This window comes from Lutjanus erythropterus, chromosome 9 (genome assembly GCF_056507025.1).
Source record: "Lutjanus erythropterus isolate fLutEry1 chromosome 9, fLutEry1.hap2, whole genome shotgun sequence".
Lineage (NCBI taxonomy): Eukaryota > Metazoa > Chordata > Actinopteri > Lutjaniformes > Lutjanidae > Lutjanus > Lutjanus erythropterus.
In genome coordinates this window covers 14,123,816-14,146,995 of record NC_139325.1, presented here as the reverse complement: position 1 = coordinate 14,146,995, position 23,180 = coordinate 14,123,816, and the positions used below count along the sequence as shown (strand labels likewise).

The 23,180-nt window shown below is 36.6% G+C and overlaps 1 protein-coding gene and 1 long non-coding RNA gene across 2 annotated transcripts; both read right to left on the bottom strand.

Annotated features, from left to right (window-relative positions):
- Positions 1-15,221: 15,221 nt before the first annotated feature.
- On the bottom strand, positions 15,222-16,367 carry LOC146321178 (uncharacterized). The gene is made up of 3 exons (XR_014771374.1): positions 16,256-16,367; positions 16,046-16,129; positions 15,222-15,376 (listed from the first exon to the last, which is right to left on the bottom strand). It is a non-coding gene; the product is annotated as an uncharacterized LOC146321178 (long non-coding RNA).
- Positions 16,368-17,535: 1,168 nt separating this feature from the next.
- LOC146321177 (homeodomain-interacting protein kinase 1-like) lies at positions 17,536-19,403 on the bottom strand. Its single transcript, XM_084725832.1, has 3 exons — positions 19,233-19,403; positions 18,436-18,633; positions 17,536-17,721 (listed from the first exon to the last, which is right to left on the bottom strand). Exons 1-3 carry the CDS (start codon positions 19,401-19,403, stop codon positions 17,536-17,538), a joined length of 555 nt encoding a protein of 184 aa, XP_084581958.1.
- Between the last annotated feature and the right edge of the window lie 3,777 nt (positions 19,404-23,180).

Here is a 23,180-nt window from a genome sequence, read left to right as displayed (position 1 = left end):
TTTAACCTGCATGTAATTATCTTTTCTGATCTCCAATAATTTAGGCCATAAACTACAAAACTAAATCAGCCTTGCCACTGTGCGGTTGCCATGCTCCAGTGCAGGCCTCTTCAATCAAAAAATGTAATTAACTTTGAACATCAATCAAAGATTACACAGAAATATTTTACTGAGTGCATCAAGAGGAGTCTGAGGCGACCGTTCAACTCATAAAGATGAAGCACCAGAACCAAATGACTGTCTGGCTCCTTCAATCTTGTTGACTGACATCTCTGGTGACACTGTGATCTCTTCCTCTGAGTGATGACTGCAGAGCTACGTGACAGCAGCAGAGGAAGCGTCCATTACTTTGATAGTGTGTGTGTGGGTGTGTGTTTGTGCTGTTTTGCTGAACGCTTGTGTACAGTGTGTATGTATTCTTCCATAAATGTTTTATGCATATAGCATTTTCTAAATGTGTGTGATTTTGTTTGTCAGGTGTCATGATGAGCTCACTTCTCACCTTTTTGTTTACCTGCCTACTTGAAAATACCAGTATTATTTCATATTTTTACTGCACCATCTGGTAAATATTTTTTTTTGTTTTGCATCTTAACACGCATGTATGTGCCCATTCACTTACATAAACATACAAATGCACACATGCCCATACACACCCCTGGTTCAGAGAGGGATGGACACCTAACCCCTCACCCTGAAACCTGGCACCTTAGGCTGACTGAAATAACAGGTGCGACAATGTTACGGTGCCAGAAATCCTACCCCAGCGCTGATATAAATATAAATATTGTCATCCCTGCCTGATGGCTGGCTGAGCGCTCTGTTGGCTGTCTCATCCAGTTTTCTTGTGTCAAGGTTGGGCAGGAGCGTAGATTCCCAGTACTGGCCTGTGCTCAAGTCTGGAGGTTTCCAGATGTTGAAACCATTATATAACCAGTGCTAACTGTTTTGATTCCAGTGCTGCTTAAAACACAATAACACTGGAAAGAATCTATGGAACAATCTGCATTTTATCATGCAAACACAGAAGAAATGAATGCCATCAATTGTAGACAGCAGCTTCTTCTCTGTGATTATTTTGCCCGTACTTAGAATAGTTTAGAACAATTTAATATCACCTGTGTTCACATCCTTATGTATAATAATTGTCTGTAAATCTTAACTTTGGTTGTTTTATGCTGTCATTTAAAACCATGTACCACTGACAGCTATGTGCATGTGTTGGTTTCTGTTCTTGCTAAACACTACAGCAGATGATTCTACTGTTTAAAACATCTTCAGCCAGAGACCAGAATCTAATCAGACTGCTGCATGCAGCTCATTTCCATTGATGCTCCAATAAAAGTCCTCATCCACAGACACGAAGCACCCATTGGCCATACACACTATTTGATTTGATTATGATTTGATTTGTCTAGACCAAAATATCCTTTTAGTCTCCATCCTCTTACAGCCTTGAATAAAAGATTTCAAGATACATTTTTTTCTCACAATACCACATAGTGAATTAGCCACTGTGCACTTTTGGATGTTTCAACCAAGGGTGCTGCACAAAATCCCGAGCTCTATACATATGCATCTCTGTGGGCTTCCTTCCTTTTTTGATCCATGTCTCTCATGCATCTTTTATTTTATTTTATTTTTTTGGTCACATAACTCAATTACTTGCAATCAGACATAAATCCTAATGTGAGGCAGACTAAACCTTTTTGCAACTTTCATAAGGGGTGAGAGGAACCATAGAGAGCCTCCACTAGTTTTTCTTTGGATACAATGCTCAGCCTCAGATTTATTCTGTCATTTTTAAAGGGGACCTGCTAGGCTTTTCCTTGTTTTCGGTCACATATATTTTGTCACAATGTTTAACAACGTTTAAAAAATTAGATAAATGTATGTCAGAGTAATGTGTCAGCAAAAAGCTCATGCACAGTATCAGGCTGCTCAGCTATAACAGGTTAACTAGTTAACCAGCTAACTAGCTACACACAACATCTTATGTGAAGTTTTTATTGTTTTGTAGTGTATTGGTCATTTGTTTTGTTTGGGGTTTTTAGTTTTTTTCTCCTAGCTACCAAGGAGCTACAGGTGTAAATTAGTATTCATCATGTATTCTACACCAATACAGCGACATCTTTTATCCATCCTCAAAACTTGGTTTTGTTTTCAACAGAAAGCGTATCTAAGTAGAGGGGAGGGGCAATTGTAATATCAGCTGTTCCATCAGTTGGTCACTTCGGTGCAACAGAAAAGGGTCACAGCTTAATCGTTAACCTATCATCTTGCTGCTGTCTTTTTAAATATGCATCCCTCTCTGCCTTTAGTTGTTCTTGCTATTAGTATGTGATGTGAGCCCCTTTACCCCCCGCATCACTGCCCAGTGTTCACAGATTCATTCACTTCATCATTTCATCATTTCATTAGCCTCATAAGCCTATCAGTTCCCACTGACATCATCACCACCAGTGTCTGGACCCCATGGGGGTATTTATCTTGTCGCCACTCAGGGCAGATGCCCCTCAATTACAAAGTCTCCCTGCAGAGTCAAAGTGCCAACGACTTTCTGTCAAGACTAATTTTCACATATAATCTGTATAATAAACAGTTATCTTTACTTCATTCACGTCTCTCCTGAGTGAAATCCCAGTTGTTGCTGCCTAGCTCTTGTAAAGTGTTCACTGGCCCTCCAGTGTCTCCTGGCTCTCTGCCCTCCAGCTCCACTGACCTCCCCACACTCTCACAGGAAACCTCCAGGTCCCTGAGAGCCTCTGGCACCTGCCAACCTGCCATTCTTCCTGCCCTGAAATAGACCCTTACTGGCACTTATCTGATCTCTCTCTCTCTCTGTGTGTGTCTGTGTGTGTGTGTGTGTGTGTGTGTGTGTGTGCATGTTTTCTCATCTTGGTAAGTTGGTATAGAGCCATGCTGACTGCAGCGAATTCCCTGACTTCCTGTGGAGCCCCAGACAGCTGCCTATCGATCAGGACACTGATGGATCACTTTAGAGGCCACATGCAGGACACACACAACCACACATTGAAACACACACAGATATACATGCAACAACACGAGTGCATGCATATAGACACACATGCAAAATGTGTATCTCTGTGTTTCTCTCTCTCCCATTAGGCAGGTTGTAATTTCAGACAGTCTTCCATTATCAGCTGGAGTCTGCGGCTGCATCACTGATATCCGGACGGATCATAAAACAGCAGGGCTGACTTTAATCAAAATGACTGAGAGGGCGGAACAGAAAATGAATGACAGTGGACAGCAAGAGAGATGATGGTTTGAGAATGAAATAAAAGAATATAAACACTCAGGGCAGGTTGCCAGTCGATCACACACACACACACGGTATGTATGTAAATTCCACTGAGCCACCACGTCGTCCAGGTGCTGCACTTCACAGAATGATATTTAGAGACAGGTTGCCGGCTGGCTGACCCAGCTGAATGTACAGTACACAGCAAGAAGGAGAGTCAGCGTGTCTGGAATGCCTGCCTGGGACGAGTCCCACCGACCTTTTTGAATTCCTTCCCCACTTTTAAATAGACTGGAGAGGTGTGTACTTTTAAACTTAGTTGAGCCTATTGCAGTCTTGGATGCAGGAGTGTATCAATGTTGATTGCCTTTTATGTTTGTGGGAAAAATACACTACTATGTCTTAAATACCCAATCCATGCAAATAATTGAACTTTAAAGGATGTATGCAAATATTTAGCATTAGTGATTCCTATGTACAACTATGATTCCAAAAAAGTTGGGATCTTGTGTAAAATATAAATAAAAACAGAATGCAGTGATTTGCAAATCCTTTACAACCTATATTAGACTGATGACAGTACAAATACAATATATTTAATTTTGAAACCGATAAATGTAATTATTATTGTAAATATATACATTTTCAGAATTTGATGATTGTAACAGGTTCTAAAAATTGGTACAGGGACATGTTAACTACTGTGTTTCACCACCTTTTTTTTTTTTTTTAACCAACACTCCGTAAGCGTTCAGGAAATGCTTATTGAAGTTTTGAAAGCGAAATTCTTTCCCATTCTTGCTTAATATATGACTTCAGTTTCTCACCAGTCCGGGGTCTTGGTTGTATTTTGTGAATCACAATGCACCACACATTTTCAGTGGAGACAGGTCAGGACTACAGGCAGGTCAGTCAAGTTTCTGAACTCTTTTACAATGAAGCCATGCTGTTTTAGCATATTCACAATGTGTCTTTGCATTGTCTTGCTGAAATAAGAAGGGATGTCCCTGAGAAAGACTTCAACTGGAATGCAGCATATGTTTCTCCAAAACACGTACCTATACCTTTGAGCATTAATAGTGACTTCACAGATGTGACATTTACCCATGATTCCATGGGTGCTAACACACCCCTATATTATTGCAGATGCTGGCTTTCGACGTTAGCACTGGCAACAATCTGGATGGTCATTCTCCTCTTTTAGCTCAGAGGTCACAACGTCCGTGATTTCCAAAAACAATCTGAAATGTTGACTTGTCAGACCACAGCACACTTTTCCACTTTCCTTCAGCCCTTTTCAGATGAGCTCAGGCCCAGAGAAGTCAGCTATGCCTCTGGATGTTGTTGACACATTACTTTCTCTTTGCATGGGAGAGTCTTAATTCAGTGCCACTGAAAGGTCAGAGGTCACTTGGATTCAATTGAACATAGAATGCAATGATTTGCAAAATCTTTTCAGCCTGTTTTTGCATTTTACACATCCCAACTCTCTGAATTGGGGTTGTAATTGTGAAACAATCTTCACTTTCACAATAGTTTTTAGATGTTAGATGTTAGGATAAATGGAACACCACATCATTTTCACAACACTAAAACTTGTTTGCTTTTTGATTCGGCATGTTTCTGGAGTCCTCAGTGATCCAACTGAAACAGAAAGGTATTTTTGGCTCCGTAGTTTGTTTTCACAGACATGTTCAGGGCAGTAAATGGCGGTACAGGATGTGCGGATAGAAGTGAAGGATTTATGCTCCCAGTAGCCATAGATCAGACCACAGGACAGGAAGTGTCTTTAACCTCCCTCTGTTTTGGCACATTTCCCCTCATTTTTCTGCACATCTCTTGGCCTTTATATCATCCGCTTCTTTTTGTTTGTTCGCACCTGTTTGTGTCACACTGCCTGAACGCCCTCAATTCTACGGCTCAAACACCAAACATTACATTTATCTCATATTTCACCTTCCACCTGTCTTCTTTACACACAGATCAAGAATTTAAACTGATGCTTTGGCTATACTCTCTTAAATAACTTGTGTTAATTTATTTTAATGATGCACTTTCAAGTCTGAAGCCACAGTACAGTACAAACACAGACGGATGTAAACTACAGAGGAATTCACACTTTTTACTGCCTGTCAGAAAGGTGCTAGTCTCTCTTGGTGTGATATTACATGTTTCTAGGAGGAGCTGTCCATTCCTCAAACAAACCAGCTCCCCTCTAAGGACTTTTTTTTTATAGCAAAAGTACAAAGCCAGAACATGTTAGCAGGTTCTTAACAGTTCATTGAAAAAAAATCATGTATCAATATACATGTATATACAAGTATAAAATAGAGTATTAAATGTGTAAAACAGTGCCTCTGATTGCCCTTAAATCAATAGTAAAAGTAGGGGAAACTGGGGCATGATGACACTTAGTCTGCACACGCTCAGTAGGATTCTTCCTCTGCCTGTAAAACAGGAGCAGCATCATTTCACAATGTCGTTTTCAACAAAAAAAAAAACGTTTCGGTATAAAAGTTACTTTTGAATGTACAGTATTTTTCTTCTGTTGTGTAAGATTTAAATAACTGAATTTAAACTTAAATCAATGTAATCTCTAAGTTATTGGTTAAAAATGAACATGAACAAACCATGCTAATATAAGTGCTGCTAGTTAGTATACAAGACTTGATTATGGCTGCAAGATCAGGGACAATTATAACATTGTGTTACAATTACCACAGAGACTCATGGGCCAATGTAAGCACCTTGTTTGTCTGTGTTGAGGTTTGATGTTAGAAAACAAACATATTTCCCAAAATTTAAATTTAAAATTACATTTAACTCAGTTCAAATAATTAAAATCTAGTTGCCACTGGAATAGTTACCTAGTCCTCTACAAAAGTAGAAATAGACTTTAAACCATATTAAAAAAATAATAAAATCTATTTCAGATACAGTGGATTAATGACTTAAAAAAAAAAATCAATATTGCAATTACCTCCCAACCACTGTTTAAATATAACATTATGACGTTGTATTAAATTTGATATTATAGTCTTGTCCTTATTTGTCAAAATATATCAACTGTATTAATAATTAGTGCACATATTCTTTAATCAAGATAAGATGGATAAGTTCAGAGGGAAAATGGAAAAAAAAGAAGTTACAAGTGTCTGCTACATTTTGCCTCAGCCTCGTCTTATCCCCAGCCTGAGCCTCAATTATATTATTCCAAACTACTTTGAAAATACCTATTATGTTCATCACCGACATTGAAATATGTATACAATTTTGATTGTTTTACTTGGCCCAGCATAAAACCAAATCTCAGAGGAGGCTTTTGTTTGACAAGATGTTGACTCAGTGTTAGACTTGGAAGTTGCCACTGTAATGTTACCTTAAAGAAACTGCTCACTGGTGTCAAGAAAATGTGTTTCATTGCTTGAATCAAACAGAACCTGCCATTTTGGTGTTTTACCTTCACAAGGACACAGTATAATAATAAAAACTTTATTTGACAATAGGTCATGTTAATATAACTGTCTGGTGCCTGTGCCAACACTGTGCAATGACTTGTAGGTGCTACTGAAAGCGCTCTGTCAATACTACTGAATAAGGACATGTCTGTGAAGCCAGTTGCTCAGTATGCTGTGTTTACAGAGTTGTGACAGACAAAGAACAGATCTCTCTTTGCAGTGCATTGGCCAATGATGAATGTTATTACAGTTCATTAGCAATAAATAATGGTTGGTAGAGTGTTGTATAAAATGTATGTGGCCCAATATCCCAATTACACAATCACCTCTTGCAAAAATCAAATGCAGTATATTCATAAATTGTGCAAGTCATGTGTCAGACTCAATGCCCACAGGCCAAGTCTGGCAGAGCCGGCCCAGACCTCCATGGGGCCCTAAGCAAAATTCTGCTAAGGGACCCTCCAAACTGACCCGAGAGCAACGTAAACTATTTGCCACTGTCACATCTGAAAGGAGAAGGGATTGCAGTGGAAGCACTGGGGTGTCAAACATTTTATTCCATCTGTCGGTCAAAGAATAAGTAAATCTGTATGGAACAGAATGAGGTTAAAAAAAAAAAAAAAACTACCAACCAACAATATGAACTGAAAAGAAATTTTTTGTGCAGAATTTTAAGTTAAGTGAATATTGACATTAGAATAAATAAATTATAGAATACATAAAATGTAGAAAATACTAAAACATAACAATGAGCTTTCAGTCTTCTGCCTGGTAATTAGTCAGTTAATTGATTTAAATTACATATTTAATCAATCATCAGTCACCGTCACCCCACTAGTTTCCATCTTGCAAAACAGAGAGGCCAGGTGCAGCTTCTAAGGGGTAGGGGTGGGGGTGTTAGGTGTCCAGAGAGGGTGGGGACTGTTTGCATATTCATGAATCCTTAAATACTAAATAACAAGGTATTTGAACTTATTTTGCAAAAAACCCTAATGAAAGACAATTACTGCTTCTTGCATTTCTTATGTCTATTAATGTCTGATAATTGACATCTAATTAGCCATTCCTCCTTAAATAGGCAATATTGCACTGTAACAAGAATGCTGTTAAAATTTAACTGGCAGCAATTACCTGGGAGGTTGCTGTAAATACATTTCACAGTATGATTACTGTAAATCTAAGCACAGAACCATAGTATTGTAATTGATATTACAGTAATAATCAGCACGCTGTATTGTTTATCAAAAGACTAATTCATCTACTGTAAAATACATCACTGCATTATTTCAATACTATAAATTAATAAACTGTAGAATAAATACATAGAGTAAGATGAAGATACTTTAATAAAAAATATTTAATTTATTTAATCAATTCATGGAACTTTTATACTCAAATACATTTTAAAAAATGTTTTAAAGTGTTTTGGTTTGGCAGGTTCACCTTAATCAGAGTTAAAATTAAGGCTGTTCTGGCATACACAGTGTTATGGCCGCTTTTCATCGCAGCGAGGTCGGAGGCCCAACAGGCACTAGGTGGCGCTATGACTATGTCCTGATTGTCATGTAGATGTATTCGGGGTGGGACTGTTATCAAATATGTGACATTTGGTGCATATTGCATCATATAACCCAACGTTATAGCAATTTCATGTTTCATGGCGAGACACAAAAACTTGACGACACACTGACCAAATCTTTTAATGACTTTTGATCACAAAGTAATCTAGATGTCACATGCCAATTTTGCAGTCAACTGGATTATTTCAGTGGGAGAAGTTCATTAAAATACAGTGCATGTAAAATGCCAAAATTGACCACATAATTAAAAATGGCTGACTTCCTGTTGGGTTTAGCCTATGGGTCCAAGAGACTTTTTTGTGCGACTGGTCATATGAGATGTGCGTACTGATTTTTGTTCAGGTCAGTGAGATGTGCTCCTGGGACTACACTTTACAAAAATAATCAATTCAGGCCTGGACTACTAGTGAACAGATTCAGGCAGGTAAATTCGAGGTTAAGGCAACTTCCTGTGTTTTTGTGAAACACTGACCTTTGCAGTGTTCTCATGGCAATGCCGTTTGATGATACATCAAGACTGGAGCACGTCAAAGTCTAAAACATGTCATTTCCTGTTACCAGTAGGTGGCGCTATGACTATTGCAGAACATTTTCTTGTAGATGTGATGAAGCAAAACTACTATGATGCGCTGATTGTCAGCAAAATATTTCATAATTCTGTTTTTTTTTTAATTTTGTCAATACCCCACATGGATGCATGAATACACTCTGTAACAACCCCACTTTTCATAAAAATGAACCATCAGACCAACAGGAAATAATCAGGGTGACAATGCAGTACAAGTCAGTTCAGTATTAATAAGTGGGACAATGAAAAACCACATTTGACATGGGAGAAAGTCATTTTCTCTGAAACTCTTCAGACTTCAACAGAAAAACACAACTTTTCAGGGCTTCAGCAATAGACAGCAAAAAAGAACTCCAGAACTCTTTGTTCAACTCAGGATCTCAGAATTTGGCCCAAGTTAACCATCTTCACTGAAACATATCAAATGAGGATCTGTGGGAAAGTTTTAGTGGTTCAGTTCAGTTTTTACCCCAAAGATTAAATCATCACCCCACTAAAGTTAGAGATCTCTGGCCTGGCTTCAGTTATTTGGTTCAGTTTTTTCCAATTAATGGGTCATTTCTTTATGAAAGTTAAAAAAAAAAAGCTGTAGAGGTTTAAATGTTGTATGCTTCCATATATATATATATGTACAGTACAGAAAGACTCTTGTAAAAGTAAAAGTACTGATTCAACTTTTTACTCAAGTAAAAGTAAAAAAAAGTACAAGCTCTGAAAGTATCAAGTAAAATATAACCAGTTGTTTTATTATGTCTTTTTTGTCCTGTTGCATAATTTACATAGTTTTTAATTTAGTACATCTTTTTAGTCATATTATATCTATTACAGTTTTTGTCTCATTACGTCTTTGGATTTTTTTTTTTCTTGTTACGTCTTTTTTGTCTTGTTAAGTCTTATTCATTCCTGGTAGCGGTTGCTATTAAGAAGAGTGACAGCTTAAAAAACTTACTTACCTATTGTGTTTACCTTTATGCTCCAATACAATTTTTGTACTTGTGATGCCTAGAAAGCAGTTTCTTTAAGGTTCACTTTCACTTTCATCCTTACTTGTTTACAACTTAACTTAGTTTCTGGTTTAAAAAAAAGAGGGTGAATTAATACCACACTGTTTATTATGTTTATTGTTTATTATTAAGTTTAAAAATGTATATTTTTATATTTTTTTTGTATCATAGTTACACTGCATCCTGTTAGGTCACTTCCTGTTCAGTTTCTTCCTGCCTACCTGGTCCTGCTGGAGAAACATGTGCTGCATGCTCCTGGAGCAATCCACTGTTAAATATCAGAGAGGCAATGCCATAAGTTGATTTATATGATTTTAGTGATGTTAAAAAATAGATATTAGAAGTTATTTCGTTAAAAATGAGATTTGATAAGTTAGTTAAAAGCAGGCTTATTTACTCTTACGTACAATGCAATATTTAGTTTAAAACACAGATACTTAATATTTTTGTATTGTTTTATTTACAGTTTTCCCCAGTTGTCATTGAAGAAGTGTGACAATAAATGGTCAAACTTGCTACGACTCTGTCTTCATTGGCATCGGTTTACCTTGGTGTTTAGTCAGAGTTTCTATACACCCTGCACGAGAACACTACAGTACTCATCTGTGTATTTTTTTCTCTATGATTTGTGTCTTACAGATGTAGTTTCTCAGTACAATGGACAATATTTTATTTAGTCTGAATTAATTTCATGTCATGTTGATTTTTGCAGCATGTAATTTATTCTCTTAAAACACATAATCTGAATACTGCACTGTTAACATGTGGAATCCATTGAATTCCAATGACCAAATCAGCATTTTGTGCTCAGCATCAGCATTAGAAATCAGACATTTTAAAACTGTTATTTTATTTTAGGCAGTTTGATGCACTTCTTATTATATATAACATGTCTTTCTACTACAGCTTTAAACATTATAATAATTCCTGGCATTAAAAGACAAGATATAAAGAAAAATATATTAGTAGTTGCCCTTGCTTGTAAAGAAATCATGACACAGAATTCTGATTTGATTAGTGTTTATTGACTGATTGATTTAAAAGAGGATCAGATTTAGGGTCAATTTAGAGTTTCCAATCAACTTAAAGTGATAGATCACCCCCTAAAAAATTCATTCAATATATAGTCACCCCTGTGCTGATGTGAGGATGGGTGAAGATTCCAGTTCACAAAGTGAACAGTGACCAGTTTTAAAATGTGCCTTTTGGGCGAGAGCTTGTGTACCCACTTCAGACGTGTGCACGCAGCTCCGGTCTGAGAGACTACAGATGAAATTTAGGCTAAAAACTTGGTGTAAATGGCATCTTTTTGGGTCAAATTTTAATGTCACAGTTTACAGACACTTGAATTACACCACATGAACAGTATGGAGACATTTTGTGCTTTTTTTGTTCTTTTTTTAAAATCATCTTAAAACTGCTCACCGTTCACTCCAATTGTACCGGATTTGGCTGCAACGCTGTTTTCTGCTGAAACTTTGGAAGTGTTTCGTGAACTGGAATATTGGATATTGAGTGAATGTTTAGTTTTGGGTAAACTATCACTTAAATCTGCATGTTTTGGGGTTGTGGGAGGAAACCGGAGCACCTGGAGAAAACCCACGCAAACACGGGGAGAGCATGCAAACTCCACACAAAAAGGAACTGAGCTTCGAGTCAAAGTCAGGACCTTTCTGTGAGGCCACAGTGCTAATTACTGAGCCACCATGCTGCCCTAAGAAGTGCACTCACATCATCAGCTGTGATTGCAGCAGGGAGAGAACTAGAAGAAGTAGAAGAAAAGTAGAAGAAATTAATGTGAATTAAAGCAAGAACGGCAAATCACAGTAGTGGAAATAGTGGTGCACTGAAGGCCATCTTTGTTTTTTTGAATTTTTAGTTTTGGGTAAACTATCACTTAAATCTGCATGTTTTGGGGTTGTGGGAGGAAACTGGAGCACCCGGAGAAAACCCACGCAAACGGGCCATCTTTTTTTTTTTTTTTAATTTTTAGTTTTGGGTAAACTATCACTTTAATCTGTATGTTTTGGGGTTGTGGGAGGAAACCGGAGCACCCGGAGAAAATCCACGCAAACGGGCCATCTTTGTTTTTTTAAACTGACCCAAACTACGCAGCTACAGAACTGCCCCAGTGTGTGATTTTAGACAGCATGATGCTGTGGAATTGAAAGAGGTGTGATGTAATACAACAACACTGGGTCTAGTGTGACTGATTGTTCCTCTGCTCAAATGTAGAGCTGATTACCTCATGAAATTATGAAGTAATCTGACAAATTGGTGGAAAAAGTGGATAATTTAAAAAACAGTGTCCGGTCCGATGTGGCCGGCTCACCTTTTTACACAGATGACAATCCAGCTCTGTAACTGCCTTCACTAGGTAGTAGATCAAAGGCGTAATAAAAATGACCCCCCATTTCATATCCAGAAGTTTTGTACAGAAGGTGCAACAGTCCAGCCTCGAACAGGCTGTGTCAAAAGCCATTTAATACTCTAAAATTCTCTGTAGCTACTTAGTGGAGACAAAAAACATCACAGCAAAAGAAGTCAGGATTCAGCATGCAAAACCTGAAGGAAGACAATGGAGCATGTGACACTAACATGGCTAATACACAACAGTAGGACAACAGCAATGCCAACCTGAAAAAAGGAGATGTTATGAGTGAAAACTGTGTCTTCTAAAATAGATGGAGTCCTCCCAGCTGTAAAAGAAGTCAAAGAAAAACTTAGCACATTGGAAGCCTAACACAAAGAAGAAATAATCTCAGAATTGTGGGACTACCTCATGAAGACAGTCAAGGTCGGACTGTTGCACTGTTATTCTGTTTCTACGTTTGCATAAAGGTTGTGGACATGCAATGGGGGGCATAAAGACCAGCCATGGTTACAGCAGTAGTGTACAATCTCTGTGTAAAAAACAAAACAAAAAACAAAAAAACAGAATGACTCAGTCTTGGTCTCCGTTGGCGGCGACGCAGCTGCAGAATGTCTTCCTCATCCAGCTGAAGCAGTTCTTCTTCTTCTTCTCGGGGTTGGTGTGGTCTGAAAATCAAAAGGGCATTAAGTGTCTCAGCTGTCCTCAGTGGAATTTACAGCACTTAAAAACTTAACAGGTCAGACAAAATTGGAGGTGAGCATTTCCTACCAGATGTGGTGGCACTGGGCTCTGAGTTGCAGGACTTAACTAAAAAGACTCTGCGAGGGCTGTCACTGTTATCTTCAGAAGCATCCTTCAGCTTATTAGTAGAGCTAAAAACACAAACACAGACACACAGGTAATACATGATTCCTGAAGTGTGATGATGTACACACACTGGTGTCTCGCCTCTATCTCATAACTGATCTGATGTCCAAGAAATCGACTCACCAAGATTCACTTTGTAAGTCGTGGTCCTCAACAAAATCCCAGCAGCAGTCAGGCGGTGCAGACTGCACGAAGATAACATGCGGAGATGATGATGCTGGAATTGGTTCATAAGATCCACTGGAACCATTTGAGCTGTGGAATTAAGACACACAAATTTCATCAAAGGTACAACAGAGAGCTGAGGAGGAACTGGGGCTGCTACGGTCGACTAAACTGTTAGCCGGAGAGAAGAGTCTTAGTGGACCATGTTTTTATGAGTCCGTTAGTCACAAGTAAAAACACCTCAAAATCTTATTGTTGCATCATAGACCTTTTTCTGTTAAATCACTGTTGCACTGCTGCTAACTGTGCTGTGGCTGTCATTAGCTAGTTAGCTCAGTTATCTAAACACAGATACAGGCCTGAGAGGTCAAGTGCCGATTGAAGAATCTAATTTTTGCAGAATTTCCTGAGTTAAGATAAGATACGGGGGTAGGACACAGCCAGTTTAGGCATTTTTTTCTGTAATAGGACCATAGGAATTTTCCCATCTTTGACTTAAGTTAAGATAGGACAAGAAGTTTAGAAATCTTTCTATAATGAGGCCACTGGCCATATCACAGAAACTTCCTGACTTGCAGATCCAATCTTACATGTGGCAACCATGGTAATTAGGACTAGGACCTAGGGCCTCATGACAGAAACTTCCAAAATCTGCAGTCCTATCTAATCTCATTTTAGGATGATTTGGTCTGACAAAAAATGTGTCTTAACTGCATTTAGGAAAAAAACATCTTATCTTAGAATAGGAATTTAACTCAGAATCGGCCATAGACAAGTGAAAAAAATAATTCCTAATGTGTGATGATGTACACACACACTCCCTGATCTGCTCTAATGGTGTCTTAACTTCTCAGTGTCTCACCTGACATGTCCAAGAAATCGACTCACCAAGATTCACTTTGCAAGTCGTTGTCCTCAACTAAATCACAGCAGCAGTCAGGCGGTGCAGGCTGCACGAAGATAACACGCCGAGATGATGAAATCGATCCTTGAAATCCACGGGAGTCATTCGAGCTGTGGAATTAAGACACATGAATTTCATCAAAGGTACAACAGAGAGCTGAGGAGGAACTGGGGCTGCTACGGTCGACTAAATTGTTAGCCGGAGAGAAGAGTCTTAGTGGACCATGTTTTTATGAGTCCGTTAGTCACAAGTAAAAACACCTCAAAATCTTATTGTTGCATCATAGACCTTTTTCTGTTAAATCACTGTTGCACTGCTGCTAACTGTGCTGTGGCTGTCATTAGCTAGTTAGCTCAGTTATCTAAACACAGATACAGACATAACAAGATGAATGCTGATTGAAGAATGAATTTACAGTTCTAGTTAAGAGTTCTGAACTTAAGATATGAGATCTGAGACAGGATAGGACTCAGCTATGAGTTTAGGAACTCCTTCTGTACTCCACTACAAGTAAATGCATTTTTAATCTTACTGAAGTAAAAATATGAAGTAAATATAATATAATAATAAAAGTATTACAGCCAAATTTACTTAAAATACTCATGGTGCAGTAAAATGGTCCCTGTCAGTATTTTACTGCAGTGTTATATCAGATGTTTTTGGATTAATATTATGGCTACATTGCTGTAGATGTTTATAATTATGCTAATTTGAACTACTTTATATACTGTTGGATAGATTAATCTACGGCAATAGAAGATCATCATGTTTGCACTCTTTGAGAATTTACATCAAGTTATATCAGAGAAAATGTGTATATTGAAATATATATTATATATTGCAAAGTAGCCTGAAAATGTCTAGATGTTATTCCACCGCTCGATCCTACTAGATATCTTAAATGAAAGCAATATTTTAAAAACCTGCCATAATCCCAGCATCAGATATTTATAGCTGACCATTGATTGACAATTGTCTGATAATCTGAATACAAAGCAGTAAAATGAAGACTCCAAACACAAACACTTACTCAGAACTATGCTGGATGGTGACCCTTGTGATAAATGGATGGTTTAGGACTTCATAGGGGGTAATCCTTTCGTAGGGATCTATCTGAAGCATCGCCTTCATCAAGTCGATGCACTCTTTCCTCTCATCGGCCTCCACCATATCCAGGCTCACCACAGATAACTAATGTGGGAAACAAAGAGCAAATCCAACAACAGTGAGGTAAACATTCTGGCTCAGTGCGTCTTTTGGTCATTGAGTTTTTCTTTCAGAAACAGATATTAAAAACAGAGTGGTTATTTGATTTTCATTTTAAAATACAAAAATTAAAATGATTTTATTTTTCTACTTCATACAACAAGAAATAGAATCACTAGAAAACAGAAAGAAAAAAGGCTTTTTTTCTGTTCCTTTTGGATTACTTCAGTATAAAATATGATGAATTGTTCAGCCTAGTATAGTGTTTTTGGGGGCTGCAACTAATGATTATCACCACCATCAATTAATAGGTTGATTATTTTCTCAGTTAATCAAGCAGTTGTTTTGACCATAAAATGTCAGAAAATGGTGAAAAATGTTGATCAAAGCTTAAGATCAAGTCCTCAGATGTCTTATTTGATCCACAACTCAAAAATATTCAGTTTACTGTTAGAGAAGAGTAAAGGAAACAAAAAACATTCACATTTGGATATGCTTTTTAAATACTGACATCAGCATCAACTGTTGAAAAACTCATATCGATTGACTACTATTGTGACCGTGTTCCTTCTCAGAATATGAATAAAGGCCTTTTCCCCCTGCTTTATGTCTCAGTCTTCAGCTTCTACAGGACAGTGCACTTGAACACCTTACCGTTTCCAGCTCGTCCAGGCTTTGGAATCTGAAGCTTGCATTCTCATCCTTAGTCACTTGAGGTCCCCAGTACTCCCTTGGTGTCTAAAAGAAGGTTACATATATTTCAAATACCTCTGAATCACTTTAACTGATCAACTTGGAGAAAATGTTAGGAAATATAATCTAAACTGAAGAAAAGAGAATGAAAGAGAACTTTTTTTTTCATACCTTTAATCTCCAGTGGCCAGAAGATGTTTTGGTAAAATAATTCTGTGTGTACAACCCCACATTCAGAAGATGGTCTGGAGGTACACCAAAGAGCCCGACTAATCTTCGCATCTGAAGACAAAACACAGTCACATCAAGGTATGCAATAAGATGCTTCTTGTCTCTTTGTGGCTAGAACCTATACTGCAGTCAAAATATTTATGATAAACCTTGGTTGTAGAGCATATTTCAAAGTGCAAATTATTTTACATCTGCTAGAAATACTGCCACAACATGTATACTTCAAAAAAGGTGAGAAAACCCATAATTTTAAGGTAACTGTATTTGATTAAGCTTTGAGTTTTAAGTTAAACTCGAGCTTTTAAAGCATCTGTAAACCAGAATCCACTGTAGTTTTCAAACCATGTTATTTAGGATCTTATGTACATAAAAGTAAAAGTATTAGAAATCGGATTTAACCCAAATTCTTCATGTTGTCATCTAAGTTTTTGTACACTTTCCTGTATTGGACATGAATTGGACATGTTTGTGCTCTGAGATTTATTATGCAGAAGAGCATAATAATGAACATGCTGTGCTATTTTGACCAGCTCACTTATTTAAGACCCTAAACTAGCAAGACAGCATACTTTTCCCATATTGTTATGTTTTAAAGTGTTTATGTAGTGCACATTTTTTTTTTTTTTTTTTTTATTTGACCTCTTTATTTAAGCAAACTTTATTTTTAAAGAATTTTTAAACCAGTTACTATGTGAGATAGTTAATGTCTAACACTGTATACAAGAGCTGAGTTTACTCTTTGTGAATGCTTAATAAGAAACTAAACTTTGATATCGTTTGTGCATTTTTACCATTTAAAGCAAAGTTTTCAGAGGCTTAAAGTTTTAAAATTCTTGCTAACCTATAAACTTTTGTTGAGGTGATTTACTTTTCTATATCAGAAATATTTGAATTGTCACAACACACACACAAACACATACACACACAAACACACACATACACAAACACAAAATCTGTAGTTCAAATTACTCAAATAAATTACTCACACGATCATATCTAGTATTCCCCGGGATGAGGTCAATTCCAAGCACCATCATCGCCATAACAATACCTAGAGCCCACATATCAATGGCCTCTGTAAATGGCAGTCCTAAATACATTTCTGGAGCTCTGGGTGGGAAACAAATGTAGAGCACAGAATGAGGAACACTGTCACATTCAAGCAGATGACAGAAATATTCTACAGATTAGTGGAATCATGAATCCTGTCTCTGTGTAGCTCACCTGTACTCTGCAACCTGGTAAGTGGTGCCAATCCTTGCTTTACCAGATGGAATAGCCAATCCAAAGTCAATTAGTTTCACCCTGATCGGCTGCGCTTGCTCATCCACTAGCAAGATGTTATCTGATTTTATATCCGAATGGATCAAACTTTTGCTCTTCATCAGGTTTAATGCTGTGGCCATCTGCAGATCCAAAGATCAGTGATGACAGTCAGACAACAGAGTAACACTGATGGTGTTTACATGCACACAATATTCCAGTTTTTGTCCTTATTCTGAAAAAGACAATATGCACACTAAGTTGTTCACATGGCTCGTGTAAATAAATATTGCTCTAATATTATGTTTACAAGCAGCCGTGCATACTCTGATTACGGACGCTTCTTTGCATCAAAATAGGATTTTTTAAAAGTTTGCCACTGTTGGCAGACTTGTTTGACTGTGCAAACACAGCCTCCCTCTTTCATTCATGTATTCACCCTCTTGAAAAGATCAGCACTGCAATATTCATGCATATCCAAAAACCCGTTGATATCATATGTTTCAAATAATGTTTAAAAGTAAGTTTGTTTCTCCCTTTGACCAAAAATTGGGGATTTTCTTTTGTGCACGCATATCTACTCTGGTCTCATCATTAGCTAGTTGGTTTGTTTACAGCACAGAACTAACTGTGAATAAAGACGAGGCTGTAAAAACCCCACCTCACCTACTGAACATGTCCTAATCAGAATAAGGACTAATTCAGAATATCCAGCAGGAATATACCGTTTACACGACTTTTATCAAATTCAGAATATTTTCATATTTTGAATAACAGTGGAAAATGAGTGTGCATGTACATGTAGCCACTGACAGCTCTGTGACTGTAGTGTTGTGTTGATTTGCCTGTATTCATACCTGTTGTATTACGCTCCTGACCTCATGCAAATACAGACCCTTGAAGTCACCCCTTCTGAAAATGTAGTCCTGTAGAGTAATGTCTAGATTTTCAAAGACCAAAGCGATTCTCTTGTCCTCCGTCAGGAACGTTTCAATGAACCTGACGATGTTGTACTCGTCCAGGTGGTTGGACTTAAGATACTTCAGTACATTCAACTGCAGATAAAACAATACATGACAAGTTTGATGTTTAGTTTTTTGAGATTTAGATAGAAGCAAATTAAACAATGATGTTCAAATAAAACAACATAAACATTGATATTAAGATAAAAGCAATATATACAATAATATTTAGATAAATGCAATATAAACTCTGATATTTAGATAAAAGCTATATAAACATTAGGGATGTAACAATATTTCGAATATCGTCAATAAAAACTTGTCTTAATACCGTATCAAACATGGTTAATTTGTAAAAAAAATTGTAATAAAATTGTAATTTTTATTTTATTTCTTTATGAAAGGACTGCTAGTGACTCAGCATTGTTTTTGTTTTTGTCAAGAGGGACTAATTTTAATTTATTTTAATAAGGGAAGGAAACCAGAAGTGCTTTCACTTAAAAGGAAGAACAAATTTTACATGAACGAAAACTGCTGTATACTTGAGATTAATCTTCAAAAGTGTTAATATCATGATAGTATCATGGACTTTTCACTGCGGTATTCAGCGTTTCTGGTGTCGTTACATCCCTAATAAACACTGATATTTAGATAAAAGCAGTGTAAACATGCTGATGAAAGAATGGACTTACTTCATCACGGATGTCGGAGTTGCATCTAGGAACCTTTACAGCAACAACCTCGTTGGTGTCCTTCTTGAGACACCTCATCACCTGCCCGAAAGCACCGCCACCCAAATATGACTCCACCTGATAGTTCTCAGGGAACAGGAACTCCATTTCAACAAGGTCAGGGGGTCCCATGTTAAATGAATGTTTCTCATCCATTGTAGTTTTCTTAAAGAGAGAAGAAGAAGAGCGGATTAGTTTGAATTGTTCTGAATTGTGATAATCTCCTGTTAAACAACTCAGTGTTCAGCTGCGTGTCTGACATCCGATCCTGCAACTACATTTGCATTACATTATTGCACACAAATATAGATATATATGTGTATATTATTTATAGTTTTTGTCTATTTCGATTTTAATAACCCACAGTTTGCTAGCTCTTATACACTGTAAACCCAAATAAGTTAGCAATTCTCAAAAAATCTGTTGCCAGTTTTTTTTTTGAGTTGATAAACTTAAAAGTTGGAAATTATCAGAATTTAAATATAGTTACTGTTATATGATAACAGTGTGTAAATTTAAGTATTTGATTAAGGGAACTCAAATATTGTCAGTAAATGTAACTCACACCACTCACTGCTAAAAGTTAACACACTGTAAAAACCAGAAAAACTTTTCAAGGCAATTTACTTTTAGGGTTTTGAGCACAACCCAAACTCAAGTTTTGGAAAAGTTTTGCCAGCTAATGACATTTTGTTGACACAGTTTATTTTTCTTCTTTAGATAAACTCTAGAGAGAGTAAACTATTTGAAGTTAGTAATGGTTAATAATTTATACTAATTTTCACTTGCAACTAATTTTCAAGCGCTCAAATAAAGACACATCAGGTTCATAACTTACCGTGAAAATTTTTTGAAAAGCAAAGATTCAGTTTTATCTAAAGAAGAAAAGTAAATTAACTCATCAAAAGATTATAGGTCAGCAAAACTTTTAAGGTTATTTCAAAACTTTGAGCTTTGTGAACTTGAGCTTGAATCAGAACTCTAAAATCTGTTGAATGCATTTGCCCTGAATTTATGAGTTTTCTCAACTTTTTTGTACAGTACAGAATTGATTAATTTTAACTTAAGACATCATTTCATATTCAGTAAATTTTACTTTTTGACTACTTACTACAATTAATTAAATTGAGCATTTGGTTTAACAGTGTACAGGTATAACTCTGTGGTTAATAATAAATAATAATAAATATTTCTAGCTTTTGTCTAATTTGATACAAAGTACAGCTTGCCAGCTCTTATAATGGTATAACTGTTTGTTTACTGCTAATAAAAACATTACTAATTTTTGTGTAATTTGATGTAGATTAAAGTTTGATTTAATAGCTCTTATTTGGGTTACGCTTGTGTTTGTTTAAGGTCTAATAAAAATACAGTTTCCTGTTTTTGTCTAATTTGATACCAAGTACAGCTTGTTAACTCCTATAGGGGTATAACTTTGTGTTTACTGGCTACTAAAAATGTTATTTCTAGTTGATACCAAGTTCGGCTTGTTACATCTTATCATTATTTATCAAATAAAGTATGACCAAACGATGTCTTACCTGTATCAACTATGATTTTCAGTCGGCTGAGGATAAACTCGTCTTCTCTGTCCACTTGTACTCTTTGAAATGATAAAGTGTCTGATGTGTGACAGGAGTTCTACAGCATCATCATGATGTCATATAAAGGTTCCGTGTTCCATTCAGCATGGTTCTACATATTTAATTAGCTACTTTTTCATATGTAAACACTCAATCACAAAGCATTTTTTGGTTCGTCTCAGCTGTTGGAAAACCCCTTTCAACCTGTAAGAAGCATAATGCCATATATAATCTTTAACAGTCCTGAATTTTGAGCAGTTGTCCCGAATCCCAATCCTGTCCAGTTGGTCCTGAAAATTGTCTGTTAGCCTACATCGATAAGCTACAACAAGAGCTGTCTGCATACTGTATGAAATTATATATAGGTTATAATTCCTGCTTTTATTTAATAAAATGTCCTGTTACATTTTGTAAAATATGGAATATTCGTTTGCACTGGATAGGTTGTCATAAATAATGGATTGTTGCTGTCGAATTGTTTTAAACCAGATAACAGAAAGTTCAGCTGCTACAGTGGGAGGAATTTAATATAAAATATATATTATTTAAAAAATGTGTGAGCTCCTACAGCTTAATGACAAACCTAGTTGCTGAAAGGATGTTTAAAATGACTGTAACACATCTGTCAGCTGTGTGTAAATGTTCATATGTCTTGTAAACAGCCAGGACACTGTGCTTCATTCTGGTGTTACTGTAAATTATTCAATACATTTCAATCTGTTTGACAGTGTTTGACCGCAGCCAAATTTTCATCTGGTCACTCTATCCTCCAACACTGGAGATACAAGGATTTTACTAGACTGTGATAAAATATTACATGTTCATATAAGAGAATAAACAATGTGGCCCTAAAGTGAAACCTTAAACTGACTTTTTTTAAATTTAAAGTAAAGAACTAATGTGTCAGAAATATTTCCAGCTGTGGAGGCAAGGTTTTCAGCTGGCACTTGCTGACTTTTAATAGAGAAACATCTCGAATGCATCTTTATTTGTGATTAAGACGTTTTTCTGTGTTAATTGCTACTAAAGCAAAGAACTTCTTCCACTAAATATCCTCAAGTTTTCATTTTTTGACTATAATATAGTTTTTAAAAATGCACAAAGTAACTGTAGCTGGGCTGACAGCGACGAATGAATGCAGTAAGACACAAAAAGGCTGAGTTGCACCAACAAGTATTATTTTTTAACACTGATTAATGTTAACAAACTCTATAGTGCAGATAAAACATTAGAAAACATTCAAGCTCTGCTGAGTAGAGACTATTTTTAAAGAGAAGCACAGACTAATAGAAAGAGAGAGAGAGAGCTGAACATTATGATATCACAGTGAAGCTGACCTTTGACCTTTTGGCTAAAAAAGAATAGATAAAAGAAAAGAAAAACAAAAGCCTGCAGTGAGGAGGGGCCCCAACCAACAGCTGCCGTCTGAGGAGATGCCTTCTAGTTGCGGATGTGATTATACATCAATGAAAACATTATTATAATAATAATTCTAATAATAATCACAAATAATATTATAATTCAATCCTTGGCTTGGCTTCATGTTGTCGCATTGCCTCCTGGGTATCCTGCTCTTTTGCTTTGTCTGTCAAGGCACTTTGTAAATTCTATGTTTATAATAAAGTTATTATTATTATTATTATTATCAATATTATTGTTATTATTGTTGCTGTTGTTGTTTAACTGTACAGAATACTAAGTGAACCATGTTTCTGCTGTTTTCTGCCGTATCTCTTTTACGGACCTGGAAAAAACACACACCAACAAACATGACGTAAGGTTATTGAAGATGTAAGGATGCTTTCTGACATGTTGTTCTGACTTTTATCCTTTGAAAGTATGCATATCTTATGGCAGCATTATTACCAAAATCTGTCCGTGGTCTAACTTCAAAATAAAGAGCTTCATCAGGTCCTTCAGGAGGTGGTTTTCCTATAAATGGAGAAATGTTTGATGTCATGATAAATAAAAAAGATAACGTACTGAGCTGACAGGTACATTGTCAGTGTCTCCACTAATACTATATAATAATAATATTTCTAAAAAAAGATACTTAACCTTAAGAAATATTAAAAATGATGAAAGCAACTTTGGTTTCAGAAAAAAATGAACACATACTGCACTGTGTCCAAGATCAGCATGTTAGACAAAAACAGCTGCAGGCAAATGCAAACTTTACTTACCTTTGTTTTTCTTGGCTTTGCCTTTATTGCATTTGTTGACTTGAGCATACAACAGATTGTCGTCTAAAACAGAAACCAGAACTCAGGATGTGTTTACTCAGCAGATAAATACAGAACTGATCAGCTGGATGGATGAATGGATG